The sequence below is a fragment of the Trametes versicolor genome (genome assembly GCF_000271585.1).
Source record: "Trametes versicolor FP-101664 SS1 unplaced genomic scaffold TRAVEscaffold_1, whole genome shotgun sequence".
Lineage (NCBI taxonomy): Eukaryota > Fungi > Basidiomycota > Agaricomycetes > Polyporales > Polyporaceae > Trametes > Trametes versicolor.
In genome coordinates this window covers 3,176,376-3,190,772 of record NW_007360321.1, presented here as the reverse complement: position 1 = coordinate 3,190,772, position 14,397 = coordinate 3,176,376, and the positions used below count along the sequence as shown (strand labels likewise).

The 14,397-nt window shown below is 61.5% G+C and overlaps 6 protein-coding genes across 6 annotated transcripts; 4 read left to right on the top strand and 2 right to left on the bottom strand.

Annotated features, from left to right (window-relative positions):
- Positions 1–65: 65 nt before the first annotated feature.
- TRAVEDRAFT_16748 (FAD-binding domain-containing protein) lies at positions 66–1,580 on the top strand (the record flags this gene model as incomplete). The annotated part of the gene is made up of 5 exons (XM_008033559.1): positions 66–489; positions 545–644; positions 701–852; positions 907–1,232; positions 1,284–1,580. The coding sequence occupies 5 exons, from the start codon at positions 66–68 to the stop codon at positions 1,578–1,580; spliced, it is 1,299 nt and encodes a 432-aa protein (XP_008031750.1).
- A 1,318-nt stretch (positions 1,581–2,898) lies between these two features.
- On the top strand, positions 2,899–4,746 carry TRAVEDRAFT_25841 (uncharacterized protein). The gene is made up of 6 exons (XM_008033679.1): positions 2,899–3,074; positions 3,183–3,481; positions 3,536–3,698; positions 3,764–3,925; positions 3,979–4,505; positions 4,585–4,746. The coding sequence occupies exons 4-5, from the start codon at positions 3,883–3,885 to the stop codon at positions 4,209–4,211; spliced, it is 276 nt and encodes a 91-aa protein (XP_008031870.1). The 5' UTR covers positions 2,899–3,074; positions 3,183–3,481; positions 3,536–3,698; positions 3,764–3,882; the 3' UTR covers positions 4,212–4,505; positions 4,585–4,746.
- Positions 4,747–5,032: 286 nt separating this feature from the next.
- Positions 5,033–5,911, bottom strand: TRAVEDRAFT_42193 (uncharacterized protein; the record flags this gene model as incomplete). The annotated part of the gene is made up of 2 exons (XM_008034004.1): positions 5,033–5,742; positions 5,797–5,911. 2 exons carry the CDS (start codon positions 5,909–5,911, stop codon positions 5,033–5,035), a joined length of 825 nt encoding a protein of 274 aa, XP_008032195.1.
- Positions 5,912–7,462: 1,551 nt separating this feature from the next.
- Positions 7,463–9,828, bottom strand: TRAVEDRAFT_42192 (uncharacterized protein; the record flags this gene model as incomplete). The annotated part of the gene is made up of 4 exons (XM_008034003.1): positions 7,463–7,556; positions 7,622–7,745; positions 8,507–9,658; positions 9,708–9,828. 4 exons carry the CDS (start codon positions 9,826–9,828, stop codon positions 7,463–7,465), a joined length of 1,491 nt encoding a protein of 496 aa, XP_008032194.1.
- Positions 9,829–10,306: 478 nt separating this feature from the next.
- TRAVEDRAFT_25840 (uncharacterized protein) lies at positions 10,307–10,932 on the top strand. The gene is made up of 3 exons (XM_008033678.1): positions 10,307–10,377; positions 10,442–10,854; positions 10,909–10,932. Exon 2 carries the CDS (start codon positions 10,470–10,472, stop codon positions 10,683–10,685), a length of 216 nt encoding a protein of 71 aa, XP_008031869.1. The 5' UTR covers positions 10,307–10,377; positions 10,442–10,469; the 3' UTR covers positions 10,686–10,854; positions 10,909–10,932.
- A 960-nt stretch (positions 10,933–11,892) lies between these two features.
- Positions 11,893–13,840, top strand: TRAVEDRAFT_159410 (FAD-binding domain-containing protein). Its single transcript, XM_008034904.1, has 7 exons — positions 11,893–12,328; positions 12,384–12,483; positions 12,540–12,691; positions 12,746–13,071; positions 13,122–13,404; positions 13,457–13,540; positions 13,598–13,840. The coding sequence occupies exons 1-7, from the start codon at positions 11,905–11,907 to the stop codon at positions 13,756–13,758; spliced, it is 1,530 nt and encodes a 509-aa protein (XP_008033095.1). The 5' UTR covers positions 11,893–11,904; the 3' UTR covers positions 13,759–13,840.
- Positions 13,841–14,397: the final 557 nt, after the last annotated feature.

Sequence of the window (14,397 nt, the reverse complement as noted above, 5' to 3'; positions counted from 1 at the left end):
GACTCACGGGAGGCTCCCTCTCCCGCTACACCCGCCCTTGACCGTACACCCCCACCACCACCAGCATGCTCTCCCGCCAGCTCGCGCGGCGTGTGTACTGCGCTGCGCCCCGCCGCTGGTCGCACTCCCCCGCCGCGGCCCTCAGCGGCCTCAACACGGTCACCGAGGAGGACCTGGCGCACTTTGCCAAAATCCTGCCCTCCTCCGCCATCCTCTCCACTCTATCTCCCAGTGCGACACCCGTCGCGGAGCTAGAGCCGTTCAACAATGACTGGATGAACAAGTACCACGGCAAGTCGACGACCGTCCTCAAGCCCCGCACCACACAGGAGGTCAGCGAGATCGTCAAGTGGTGCAACCAGCGCCGGATAGGCCTCGTCCCCCAGGGCGGGAACACCGGCCTTGTCGGTGGAGGCGTCCCAATAAAGGACGAGCTTGTCCTCAGTCTTTCCAACATGACCAAGGTCCGGTCATTTGACGATGTCTCAGGTGAGTGAAGTATCGCATGTCCGCTCCTTGCATTTATTCAAGCTGCCCGCTACAGGCATCTTGGTTGCGGATGCTGGCTGCATCCTGCAGTCCCTGTCAGACTACCTCACACCGCACAATCACATCGTGCCTTTGGACCTCGGTGCGAAGGGCAGGTAGGGGTATGTCGATATTTTCGTCGACGGTCATGCTAACGAAGGACTGTGTAAAGCTGCCAAATAGGCGGAAACGTTTCCACGAATGCCGGCGGTCTTCGGCTACTCCGCTACGGGTCGCTGCACGGCTCTGTCCTCGGCCTCGAAGTCGTGCTTCCCGATGGCACCATCCTGGATCAGCTTACCTCATTACGAAAGGACAATACCGGTCAGTCCTGTCACATGCTCAGTTACCATCCGAACTGACATATCCCTTGCACAGGCTATGACCTGAAGCAACTATTCATCGGCGCAGAGGGTACTCTCGGTGTCGTCACTGGTGTTTCGATCCTTGCCGCACCCGCGCCTCAGGCGTCCAACAACGTCATGCTCGCCCTGCCGAAGTTCGAGAACGTCCTGCCGCTTTACAAGGAAACGAAGCGCCAACTGTCCGAGATTCTGTCCGCGTTCGAGTTCATGGACAGGACTGTCTATGACCTCGCTGTGAAGCATGGTCAGGGCCGTGCTTTGGACCCCTCGGAGGTCGAGGGCGCCGCATGCTTCGTTCTCGTGGAGACCAGCGGTGGCAAGCGAGAGCACGACGAGGAGGTGCGCGTCTCCCGGAATAGCGACCACGATCACATCGCTTACCCCGAGTAGAAACTGAACAACCTGCTCGAGAGCCTCATGGAGGCTGAAGAGCCGTTGATCAACACGGGTGTACTGGCGTCGTCACCTGCCCAGTTCTCTGCACTTTGGGCTATCCGGGAGGGCCTCACCGAGGCGGTGTCGAAGGAGGGCAAGGCATACAAGTACGACATCTCGGTTCCCCTCGACAAGTTCCAGGAAGTCGTCGACAAGACCAGGGAGCACTTGCGGCAGCAAGGCGTTCTGCATGAAAAGGCCGTCAAGTATGTCGTCGGGTATGGTCATGTCGGAGACGGTAAGCTGTCTTGAGGTTGGTTATATGCTGCGGTGCTCATACGAAACTGTAGGCAACCTCCACTTGAACATCGTCGCAGAAGCATACACACCAGAGATCGAGGCAGCGCTCGAGCCCTTTGTGTACGAGCTTGTCGGTGAGTGGGCTCGCTCATGGCTGCAACAGCGCCTGCTCGCGCGGGCGGGGCGGGGTGTGTACGTAGACGGAAGAAATATATTTTTGCTTGCACACAGACGGACTGCGGGGAGTGTTTGCGCGGCGGTCGTGGGCCCAGACGTCGCACGGCGCGGGGGACTTGTGTGTGCGTGGATGTGATGGCGGAGGGACGGCGTGCGGTATCCCGGTCGGCGGGCGGCATGCGGTGCGGGTGCTTGGCGGGTGCACGTGGGGACGTGGAGATGGCTGAGAGGAGAACGACGGACTCTGGCAGCACAGTGGGTGTCTATTGGAGAGTGGGTGTCTTTGGGAGAGTAGGGCGTTTGGGGGAGGGGAGGAGAGGGAGCACCAGACTTCAACTCTCAAAATCGCGCTTTCGGCGTGCACACCGCATCGTATTGCATAGTATCGTACTCGTACTCTACAGGGTACAGGTTTCGCGCCGGGGCGAGCAGAAATGTGGGCTAGAGAGGGGGAAGAGTATCGGGAGAGCCCCTCCATCGGAACATCTCCCCTCCACCCCGGGGACGCCCAAACCCCGCGCGTCGAGTCTCCCTGTATCGTTCCGTACGCCACATAGCAAGTACGCGCCTGCGCGACGCGACGTCGTACCAGAATCCGGCGGAAACCGCGCAGAGGGCGGGGACAGCTCGCGGGAGCAAAGTCCGCCCTCTGAGGGCTCGCAGCAGTCTTGTAACGCCGCAATTGAGCGCGTGGGTGTCCCAGCGTCTCCTCGTGCAGTATGGTGCGCTTTGGTGCGGCTGCGTCGTCGCGCCGTCGCGAAATCGCGAAATCGCGAGCGGCAGAGTCGAGGGCCCGGGACTGGCCTCGCGCACGTCGCAGAGATCTTGTGGCGCTGAAATTCCTCGCACGAGTAGCTCACTGTCGTGTCTTCCCGCGGATGGTGTCTGGATGCAGCTGCTTCGTCGCGCCGCAGTCGCGAAACCGAGAGCGGGTGAGTCCGAGGCTGCGAGTCTAATACTTAGCATCTCGCAGACGCCCTGCGACGCCGGAATCGTGCCCAGAGTGTTTCCAACGTCGTATATTTCCCGGGAAGCGATTCGAGCGCCTCTGCGACGCCACGTCGCTCGGAATCGAGATGGGCAGTGTCGAGGGACCGCAGGCTGAGGCAAGTCCAGCGCCGTGATGCTGGCAAGAGCCGCGGAACGCCGAAATCGCAGAAATAGCAATGCCATAGTCGTGTAGTGCGCACGAGAGAAACGAAACACGTCTGTGTCGTTGTGTGGTCGCCAAGTCGAGAGTGCAAGTGTCGAGAGCAGTCCGGGAGCCCCAAGTCCAGCCAGATTGAATTCGAGCCGCTCCCGGGCACACTCAGACAATCGCGGAGGATACTGTGTCACAAACGGCCTTGGTGAGCTTGAGGCGACCTCCAGAACGAAGCACTTGCCGCAGAAGGCCACCGCGCTGTCGTGGGGAGACAAGAGAAGGAGGGCACACACCTAGGCGCCCACGCGGCACCCACAACTCGTCCGCGAACCTCGAACCGCGAATCGCACGACTCACTCTCTTTCGCACCGCCACCATCCACCCGACTCCCCGCCGGCACTCCCCGTCTCGTCTGCCCTCTGCCGTCTCTTCTGGCTCGCGGCCCCGGAGCCTCGATGATGGGAACTGCCTGTGTTTGCCGAATGCGCGGGTCCCGCGCTCCGCGGCCCATCTAGCGAGATCCTCTTCGCGTCGTAGACTCGTACTCAGTGACTTGCTCTCGACCTCGTTGAGCGTCATCTACAGGTACCCGGTGAGTATCTGCCGTGCGCGGCGAGGAAAGATGTACTCACCAGTTGTGTTGCAGTGCTCTCCGCTGCCAGTGGTGTGCTGGGCACCTGGCTCGTTAGAGTAGACGGTCCAGGCTGATAGCGCCATCCCATTTGCAGCGAGGCGCCGGCGCGGAATGGCGTCCGCGTCCTCTTCCCGCCGCCTGGCGCTCGTAGCCCTCTCGTGTATTGGTCAGAATGCTTGGGTGTACCGTCGCCGTGGTAAGTGAAGGCAATGCGTACGCAAAGTATCAACGAGTGCTTACCTTTAACAGCCCGTTCTTTTGCCTTCGCGCGCCCCGTCCTTCTGCATGGAACTACGCCAGCGTCGTGATATGCGGAATCGCATCCGCGCCATCGCCCTCCCACGTGGATCTCCCGCACGATGCCCAGACGCCGCGTCCGCGGCCGGTCGCGCCGTCACTCCTCTGATATACGGATGTGAGAGTGAGCTCCCTGGACGCTCCTCGCGCATGCTCACCTTGCCAGCAGGACATCCGTGTCGCCAAGCGATGCTGGCCACGACCTTTCGAGTGGCATTTCCCCGCGCGATCTCCTCGTGTCCCAGACTCGGCCTCTCGCGCTACTCCCCGCCGCACTGGCATACCATCGTCTCTGAGCCCCCCGCACCGCCTGGCGCACCCCACGTCGCACTCGGAAATAGGTTCGGAAGCACTCACCTCGACTACCGTCGTCCTTGTTGCTGGAGCCTAGCGAGTCTCTGCTGCAAAAATCCGCTTCGTGCTGACTCACAGGCGGTGTCGAGAAGCAGCAGGCGTCGAGAGGGGGGCGCTCGTGGTGGGAGAGAACACGGAGAGGCCGAGGGAGACGTGTTTGCGGAAGGCGAGAGCAACACAAATGATAGAGCACGAGGACGCGCTGAGCGCTGACGAAGGGATGGAGACAGGGCGATGAGAGGCATCGGGCAGGGGTAAGGTCGCGAGAAAGAGGTGGATGGGGGCGGGCAAGAAAGACGCAAGGCGGAGACAGCCCGGCGGGGCCACGTAGGTATGTACCGGATTTCTCCGTTCTCCGCGAGACAACGTGAAGCGAGAGCTCATAGACTAGCGGGGATGCGCGGGGCTAGCCATCGTATAGCCCTGATTAGGCCGTTTCACTGGGGTGGACCGCCGGCTGGCGTCCAGCCGGCTGCGCAGAGGTGCCGCCAGACCGCCAGATTCAGGTCCAGCAAAACTCGGTCAATCCCGCGCGGTTTACGTGCCAACTGCTTCGAACGCGGGCAGCAGGAGGACCCTCGCCTCGATCAAAATGCCAAATCCAGCACAGGGTGTAGTCCGAAGTGCCCACCGTCTGCCAGTGATCGCCCGTCCCTCACTCCTGCGCTCCTCCGTGCTGCGTCTCACCCCCGTTCTAGGACATATCGCAATATTATAACAAATGTAATGTAAATCAGTCCACCAGCCAGTTCGAACGCAGCCCGCGGGGCGCTGGCGCAGTCTCCAACGGTGCCGCCCGCCTCAGTCCCAATGGCTGTCCGGCGCCGACGCGATCGGATCCGTCTTGTACTCGCTGTCCTATGCAGGCTCAATCGGCGCCGAGTCAGGGTCGGCGCGCGTACCACCAAAGTCCACCGAAAAGTCAAACTTAGTAATCGCGTCCTCCACCGGGAGCTCCTCCAAGCGCCGCCGCTTCGACGCCCGCCCATCGCCCACACCACCCGCACCCTTGTCCACTCCTGGGAGCACGCACTCCATGCTCGTGATCCCACGCTTCTCCAGCCGTCTTCGCACGCGAGTCTCCGTATCCGACGCCCGTGGCCGCCGCCCCCCGGTGTCCCGCCGCTGCCGCCTCTTGCCAGGCGCCTTGGGCTCGGGCGGCGCCGTGGACGTCAGCTCGGTACCGACATACCCCATGTCGACCGGGTGGCGGACGTCGCAAGGGACAGCGCTATCAGCAGCCCTCTTCGACGCAGCAGCCGCCCTCCTTCTCAGCTCCGGCAGGTAGTGCGGCGTGGGGTGGACGCTGTCGGGGTCGCGCGCGGCGTTCTCCCGGTCCTCGCGCGAGGCCGGCTCGAAGCGCAGCTTCTCCGGGTGCCCCTCTGGCAAGTTCCACCGCGCGAGGAGGTTGTCGAGCGTTCGAACACCGCCGCCGATGCCGCTCAGGTCGGTGAACGGGACGTCCGCAGGCCAGCCAACCATCTTCTGGCCGATCTTCGAGACGATCTCGCTGGCATAGCACGAGGGCGCGTACCGCATGTGCGTGAGCTTGCCATCAGACAAGTCGTCTGCAAGAAGGTAAGGACTCTGCAGCCGCGAGCGCAGGCAAGCCAAATACTGACAAACTTTCCCGTTCAAGACAGCTTGCATCTTGTATCGGGAGGCATTGCGAGGAGTCATTGGCATCTTGGCATCGCGCGGCGGCTCGTAAGTGACAACCGTGAGCTCAGACGACATGGTGCAGCGGAGAGGTGAGTATACGAGGGACTCCGTGTGCACGCGAGAGGGGAAGGATGCGAGCACGACGTGCACAGGACCCATATGAGTCTCCGACAGACGACCCGCGCCCCAGGTGAGTAACAAGTCTGTTCGTGCAAATCTCAAAGTGAATCTTGCCAGGTCTCGTGCAAATGTGCATCCGCTGCAGTGGTATGCTGCAGCCGGTCGTAATGACATTTTGCAGGGCGGCCGCGGCCCGCGGGCAACGCATCCGAGGCATCTCCCGCAGAAGCGATAGAATCCGAGTCAGCCTCGACGGGATGTGTCCGTCTACGCGTCCGCGTGAGGCCGGGCGGCATTTGTGATGTGCACCATCATAGCCCGCCGTGATTGCCTGTGTTCCCAGTTGCATCCATGGGACTCATGCTACACCAGACCTGGCTGACGAGTCGGGCACTGTCTTGGCAGCTGCTCGAGTGCGACAGAGTCAGTAGTAAAACTAATGGTGCAGAGTATGCTACATGCGAAATCTTCGAGTGCAGATGGCACACTTGCTGCTACACCGCTCGGTACACATGGCAATAAAAATGGTACATCACCCAATGCCGAAATGAGTCGACAGTAACTAGAAGCCAGATAACGGCATCGGGACACCCTCACACTGTACTGCCGTAAACGCACACATTTACTAGGTGATTGTATTTACAGAGAGGCTGTCCAAGTCCAGGGGCAAGCATCGAGTGAGGCGGGCAGGAGTCGAGCAAGCGGTGAGCGCACCCACGGGTCTGTCTGCACTCTGGATGGGCGGGAGGGCAGCATGTGAGTGCAGCATGGGCAGGAACGTGGGTACGAGATGATCGGGTCGGGCCAGAATAACCGAGCACTGGTAGCGGCTGTAAGCAGCTTATTTGCGGGTTGCCAATGCATGCCGCGGTAGGTCCGCGGCGTTGCAACACCATATGTATGCGACGCAGTAGCCCTTGGACATGGCAACACATTTGGGATGTCACCGCAATACCATGCACATACCTGGGTGATCACATCGAGGTGTGGTACCACCTACTTGTTGGCATGTCCGCGGTACGCTCGGGAGAACGTACCTGCGTGATCTGTCACAGGGGTGTGCGTGGCACATCGTCGAGCGGAGCGCATGAGTGCACACCTCGTCCAATGCCTGGACTCGGGCTCTCTGTGGGTCTCGATCGTCGATTCCAGCCGTCCTGTGTACGCGATCGGGCAGCAGACGCGACGGTGTTCCGCAAACAACCGTGTCTCTGTAGCATATGAGACAGGTGTCAGAGTGCGAGACAGCGTGGTGGAACGAACTCACGGCATGCGTGTCCCGAGAACGGGAATCCAGTGGGGCCCTGGAATAGCCAAGGCGGGGTGCCGAGGTTTGTACGTACTTGGTGTTCGGCGCGTCGAAATACGGCCGCGTTTCGAGCACATCTCCTTGTCGCTCCGCAGCAGCGCTTCACCCGCAGGGAGGTCCCCGCTCGATGCTCGTATCCGCTTTGAGGTTACAAAAGTACAAGTCGGGCGTGCTGCCCACGCACGAGTGCGCCGCCTTCAGCTCGTATCCCGACGCAGCCGGTGGCAAACGGCTGCAGGTGGCAGGCAGACACCGCGAGCAGTGCGCGAGGGACCTGCAGAGGCGGACCACCTGCATATCGTGCAGCGAATACATCAGCATCAAACACGGAGCGAGACAAATTGAGTGTTTCTTACCAGCGACCAGCCGCATCCCGGGTGCCTGGTATCCGCCTCGACTGGTGTCTGGGTGCCAAGTCCGCAGAATGGAGTGTGAGCAGGCGAGGGCCGGTGGTCGGCGCATGCTGGATGTCAGAGCTGCCTGCGAGAATAAACGCAAATCAGCGCTTGAGCGACGCGGAGGGTACGCAATGGCTTTACGGCGGCCGCACACCGAAATCCATCGTCCTGGGGACTGAGGACAGATCGTTGTGACCGCACAGAAATTTGCGCGAACCCGATTGAACCGTCGTGTTCGCATACGACGCGGGGGACGCACACGCCATGGCGCAAAAATGCGCTCCATCCCGTGTCGAGGCGAGAGGGCCGGCATAATGTGTGAACTCACCTTGATGGGGCAGACATTGCGAGCTCCGAAACGTACCCACGCACCCTGAGACGGCGCAGGCGAGGGGCGGCGGCTCGCAGCAGCGTACGGGCAAAAGCACACTGCGGTACGACGTTCGGACGGGGCGGGGCGGATGTATTTCTGTAATTTTGTGTACAGAGGGCCCGAAACCGACAATGTCAGACGAGACCTGCACACAGGACACGGAAAACGTTCAGGATGTGTGCACCGCAGTGTATGTACATACCCCATCGCGGTTTCGAAGCCGTCCGCGCCGAAACCAGCACGAAAAGTCGACTATCGTATATGGCCCCCGCCGACCAAAAACCGAGACTGCGCAAAAGTGCGAAATTAAAACCATCCAGACGCGCCGCGAAGCAATGCAGGGCGGTTGCGAACAGTCGTAGCGACGCACGTGCAGAACTACGGCGCGGCCGGGGGCGAACATCTATCGGTAGACGAAATTCTGTGTGTTTGTCTCCGAAATGCAATGAAAATCGCCGAAATCGACGCACATTTCATCTCCGCGCGGGGCTCCGGGAGCGTTCCAGGCGCATGCGAAACGGTCCAACGGTCCTCGTAGTCGTGTTTTCGAAGGCTGCCGCGGCGAACCTTGGGCGCGAGCATCGATTTAGGGCGGGGGTGCAGGCGGGGCACCGAAATCGCACCGAAATCGCGATGTTCGGACCATCCGTGCGCGCTCGAAAGCGCCGCGAGAAGGCGCAGGGGTTGCAGGACGTCGCGTATGCGGAAGGGTGCGCCGCCAGGACGCAGGGCCGGGTCGGGACACGCGGATTTCCGTGCTCCTGGGCCCGAAACGGACGAGAACCGTAGCGTGTTCTTCGCGGAGAGCGCGGAGACGGTGCGGAATCGGTCCACGGGGCTGCGCGGATGTGTATCGCCGTATGTGCGACGGCCGCCAGAGCAATATTGAGGTGGGAACGGCGATTGCGGCGGCGGGCGCACAGAGGCGGAGACACGGTGTGGACGGCGCGAAGACACGCGAACGCGGCGCCGAACGAGCGGATCGTGCTGTCTTGGGTCGTCTGCGGCGCGCGGAGCAGTTCTTGAGGCGTGCACGGCCTTGTCTTCTCCCGTGTGCGGGTGCTCAGGCGTCGTCTCAACGGTGTGGCTGCAGGCTCTGCATCGGCCGCTGCCACTTCCCAGAGCGGGCTCAGGACGCGCAGGGCAGGCAACTCGACCGGCAACGAGCCGGTCAACGACATCTATTCGCGAGAGCGGGGGCCGGTACACGGGGCGACCTCCGCCAGAGGCAGCGTGCAGACCCTCCGCGGCCGCCGTCGCACAGGACGCGACCGGGTGCCCAGGCGACCGGATGGGCACCGCCAATCGAAGACGAACCGCGAACGCGGCGGGATGGCGTGCAGGGCCGCCGCTTCGCTTCGGAATTTCGGTTTTGGGGGTAAGGCGGCGGCGGAGATGCGTGAAGGCGCCTGCACGGGAGGCCAGGCTGCGCCGCGGCTGGGGAGGCTCGGGCGGCGGTGGTCCGTGCGCCTGGTCGCGCGCATAAAGGGCGCGGCGGACGGGGGTGGGTTCCGTCGTGTCCTCGTCCCGTCCTGCCTCTGCTCGTCTTGTGCCGTCGTCGTCGTCTCGTGTCTTCCGTCCGTCGCTGCACGTTGTGGACGCGCTGGCTGCGGCCTGTGTTGCTGCTGTGGGGTCAGTGCTGTCTGTGACATTGTAGAGCGCTTCGCTGACCTTCGTGTGCAGGTGCTGGATCCGAGGCGTCGTCTTCGAGTTCGACGGCGGAGGTCCGTGGCCGTTGGTGCCGGTCGACGACGCGGACCCTGCCCGTGTAGTTCGAGCGTCGTCTGCGCATGTCTGTAAGCTCCAGAGACCTGTTGTAACGCGCTGCAGCATGCACTGACGCGACTCCTTTTGCCCACCAGAAAGCGAGGACGAGGATCGGCGACGGGCGCCTACGCTATGAAAAGACGCGTCGGTGAGCGATTTCAGTTTGACTCGCATCGCGCTGGGACGCACGGAGGGCATGCATCCTGGTGCGCAGGAGCTATGCGTCGTGGATGGGAGGTCACCGGGTAGGTATTCGAGCCGTGGCGCCGTCGTCTTGCCGGGAATGTGCCCGACGGTACCGCCGCTTTCAGACACGGGGCGCGCGCGCGAACGGTTCCTACAGCAGCGGGAGGGCGGGGTGGCGGTGTTTATACGACTACTGGGCGTCTGGGGAGAGTTGGGCGGCCTCGGGAGTCCGGGCGAGGGGCGCTCGTTCTCCAGTTCGAGGCAGTTCCTGCCCGTGTTTCCCCGCGGTTCTGTGTGTTGGACGTGGTTGAGCGGGGCGTAGTGTAGCCAGATATCACGGTAAAAGCGTGAATTAGCGACTGTAGCGTCGATTATGCGATTTTCTTACCTTGAAGACACAATAAATCGACCGTCGTCAGCGCAATTCCTATCCGATGGGACTCATAACTCACCTGACGCGAGATCGCTCCCTTACACACCATGCCGCGCCACAACGCCGAGGGGCAACACACGAACGGCGGAGGTGGACCGGCCGGACGCTGCGGCGAGTCCCCGCCAAGTCCACGATGTACGCGGCGGAGAACGTTCGCGGCACGTTCGTGCGATCGCTGGCGTCTTTGCCTGAGCACTACGAGCGTCTCCAGCAACTGGGGAGAGAGGGTGTCGCAGTACACGGTTGGAGCGAGAGGGTCTTGAGTGTGCCCGACAGGCTCGGGTGCCGACCTCGCCCAGCCCGCAGTTCCGCTAGCTGGCGTGCGCGCTGTACATAGCATGTCCGCACGGGGTATATGCACTAAACGCGTGGTTTATACCGTCCGCGCAAAGCTCGAAGCGGCGGCTCGTCGAGATTGACTGTGCGGGCGCGCTAAACATCGGACACTGTGAGCGGGGTTTCTGTGGCCGCACGCAGAGAATTCACCTGATGGACGTAGACGGGTGTACCTCCGCTACGGTGCAAATCGCGCCCGCGCCGGATGTGGAGGAGGCGGGCGAGGCGGGACGGAAGACGGGCGCGGGGTGTCATTCGCGCACAGAGAGCGCAGCTTCGAGAGGCGCATGCGGCGCCCTGGTGCGAACGATGATACCGTATGACCCGCATAAAAAAGGCGAGTTACGATCACGGCCAGTGAGTGTCAGCGTCCGCAAGTGGTGTTGAGCGATTTCGAGGAAAGCAGTATCCGGGCGGTATCTCTTGGGGTTTTCAGCTCTGCCGCGCGAGATTTCGGGAGGACGGGCAGGGAACGTATACGGTCAATCCATGCTGTACGAAGTGGTCGATGGCGTGCGCGAGAAGACTGGTATTAGCGATATACAGTGAAGACGTTCAGTAAACAAGCCGCTGCGGGCGGACGGGGGGTCGGGACGAGGTAGCATTGAACCTGGCACCCATTCAGCGCGATCTGTACTATACTATACTGGTCGCCGGAGGATACAGGGCGGGATGCGGGCGGGGGCAGCCGTGAGCGAGAGGGCGGGAGGGCGGGAGGGTGCGGCCACTGCGAGATCGCGAGAGGCGGGGACACGGCTGAAGAGCGCTGAAGAAGAGCGTCAAACGGTCGAAAACGCAGAGAGAGCCCGGCGAGAGCGGCGAGAGAGCGCGGGCAAGAGCGACGATCGAAGGAGACGAGTGAAGGACGCTGAGGGCGGTGGCCCTGGCGCTCTGCCGATGACGTAGCGCGTTCGCTGCACCCGGCGAGGGTATACTGGCGGCGTCGAGAGGGCGGAGCAGGTCAGCACATTGGTACCGAGGAGCGAGTGGAGGCAAGCTACAAGCGGGAAATGGCGCCGGCCCGCAGAAACGCGTCGCGTTCGCGCGATACTCCGTCACGTGCGATCGTGTGCTATAGCGGACTCGCGGGAGGCTGCTCTCTCCCGCTACACCCGCCCTTGACCGTACTCCCCCACCACCACCACCATGCTCTCCCGCCAGCTCGCGCGGCGTGTGTACTGCGCTGCGCCCCGCCGCTGGTCGCACTCCCCCGCCGCCGCCCTCAGCGGCCTCAACACGGTGACAGAGGAGGACCTGGCGCACTTCGCCAAAATTCTGCCCTCCTCCGCCATCCTCTCCACTCTATCTCCCAGTGCGACCCCCGTCGCCGAGCTGGAGCCGTTCAACAATGACTGGATGAACAAGTACCACGGCAAGTCGACGACCGTCCTCAAGCCCCGCACCACACAGGAGGTCAGCGAGATCGTCAAGTGGTGCAACCAGCGCCGGATAGGCCTCGTCCCCCAGGGCGGGAACACCGGCCTTGTCGGTGGAGGCGTCCCAATAAAGGACGAGCTTGTCCTCAGTCTTTCCAACATGACCAAAGTCCGGTCCTTCGACGATGTCTCCGGTGAGTGAAGTATCGCATGTCCGCTCTATACATTTATTCAAGCTGTCCATCACAGGCATCTTGGTTGCGGATGCTGGCTGCATCCTGCAGTCCCTGTCAGACTACCTCACACCGCACAATCACATTGTGCCTTTGGATCTCGGTGCGAAGGGCAGGTAGGGGCAAGTCAATAACCTCGTCGATGGTCATGCTAACGAAGGACCGTGTAAAGTTGTCAAATAGGCGGAAACGTTTCCACGAATGCCGGCGGACTTCGGCTACTCCGCTACGGGTCGCTGCACGGCTCTGTCCTCGGCCTCGAAGTCGTCCTTCCCGATGGCACCATCCTGGATCAGCTTACCTCATTACGAAAGGACAATACCGGTCAGTCCTGTCACATGCTCACTTACCGTCCGAATTTACAAATCCAATGTACAGGCTATGACCTGAAGCAACTATTCATCGGCGCAGAAGGCACTCTCGGTGTCGTCACTGGTGTTTCAATACTCGCCGCCCCGGCGCCCCAGGCGTCCAACAACGTCATGCTCGCCCTGCCGAAGTTTGAGAACGTCCTGCCGCTTTACAAGGAAACGAAGCGCCAACTGTCCGAGATTCTGTCCGCGTTCGAGTTCATGGACAGGACCGTCTATGACCTCGCTGTGAAGCATGGCCAGGGCCGTGCTTTGGACCCCTCGGAGGTCGAGGGCGCCGCATGCTTCGTTCTCGTGGAGACGAGCGGCGGTAAGCGAGAGCACGACGAGGAGGTGCGTGTCTCCCGGATAGTGACCGCAATCACGTTACTTACCCGGCGTAGAAACTGAACAACCTGCTCGAGAGCCTCATGGAGGCCGAAGAGCCGTTGATCAACACAGGTGTACTGGCGTCGTCACCTGCTCAGTTCTCTGCACTCTGGGCAATCCGGGAGGGCCTCACCGAGGCGGTTTCGAAGGAGGGCAAGGCGTACAAGTACGACATCTCGGTTCCGCTCGACAAGTTCCAGGAAGTCGTCGACAAGACCAGGGAGCACTTGCGGCAGCAAGGTGTTTTGCACGAAAAGGCCGTGAAGTACGTCGTCGGGTACGGTCACGTCGGAGACGGTAAGCTGTCTTGAGGTTGGTTATATGCTACGGCGCTCATAATCAACTGCAGGTAACCTCCACTTGAACATCGTCGCGGAAGCCTACACACCAGAGATCGAGGCAGCACTCGAGCCCTTTGTGTACGAACTTGTCGGTGAGTGGGGCTCGCGGCTGCCACGGTGCTTTTGCACTCTGACTGACTGCTTGCTAGCTTCGTACAAGGGCTCTATATCTGCCGAACACGGCATTGGCGTGATGAAGACGCATGCGCTTCAGTATTCGAAGAACGCGACGAGTATTGAGTGGATGAAGAAGGTCAAGGCTTTGTTCGATCCCAATGGGATCATGAACCCCGGAAAGGTTCTCCCTTGATGCCATTGGCTTTATGACCTTACGTAGCTCCCCATGTATCCATAAATCTACTTCTCGATTGCAGTGCCCAAGCAACTCTCCCAGTACCTGTACGTCTGACACGGAAATGCGCGGTGGCCGCAGATGGCGCGAACTTCGCGTTCCCCCGCGGCTGAGGACGACCAAGTGGCCCGGTGAGTGGCTGCACGGCACGGGCGTCTCTGGGGTTTAAACAACCCTAACCCAGCCGTTACATAACCAAACTCTAACCCTCGCACAAGGTTACCTCCCCTCGTGCACGAGCCTGCCCCTTGCCCCCTCCTGCAACATGGTCAGTCCATCCCCATCGCCCTCGAGCTCGAGCGCGGCCTGAGCAAGCTAACCTCCATACTGTACCAGCCTATCTTCCAAGATGCGAACGGCATGGCCATCAAGTTCTTCATCCAGAAGGATATCCCTCAGGAGATCCAGGCAGAGGTCTGCGAGACCATCGCGGTGCGTCTCCCCCTACAGTCCCTACCCCCTCACGACTGAATCGCGCGAAATCCGTGGGCAGTCCCTAGGCGGGCGCGTCGAACCCAAGGTGCCGCGCGCGGGCTTCGTGCTCGTCCAACCGGGCACGGCAGAGGAGGAGCGCCTGCGCCTCTGCTGGTCCACCCC

Excerpts from the sequence above, each read along its gene's own strand:
- TRAVEDRAFT_25841 (XM_008033679.1), top strand. The coding sequence starts at position 3,883 with ATGCCCAGACGCCGCGTCCGCGGCCGGTCGCGCCGTCACTCCT. Across the intron at positions 3,926-3,978 it reads CCGGTCGCGCCGTCACTCCT|CTTGCCAGCAGGACATCCGT; the intron begins CTGATATACGGA and ends GCGCATGCTCAC.
- TRAVEDRAFT_159410 (XM_008034904.1), top strand. The coding sequence starts at position 11,905 with ATGCTCTCCCGCCAGCTCGCGCGGCGTGTGTACTGCGCTGCGCCCCGC. Across the intron at positions 13,072-13,121 it reads AGCGAGAGCACGACGAGGAG|AAACTGAACAACCTGCTCGA; the intron begins GTGCGTGTCTCC and ends TACCCGGCGTAG. Across the intron at positions 13,405-13,456 it reads GTACGGTCACGTCGGAGACG|GTAACCTCCACTTGAACATC; the intron begins GTAAGCTGTCTT and ends AATCAACTGCAG.
- TRAVEDRAFT_25840 (XM_008033678.1), top strand. The coding sequence starts at position 10,470 with ATGCCGCGCCACAACGCCGAGGGGCAACACACGAACGGCGGAGGTGGA.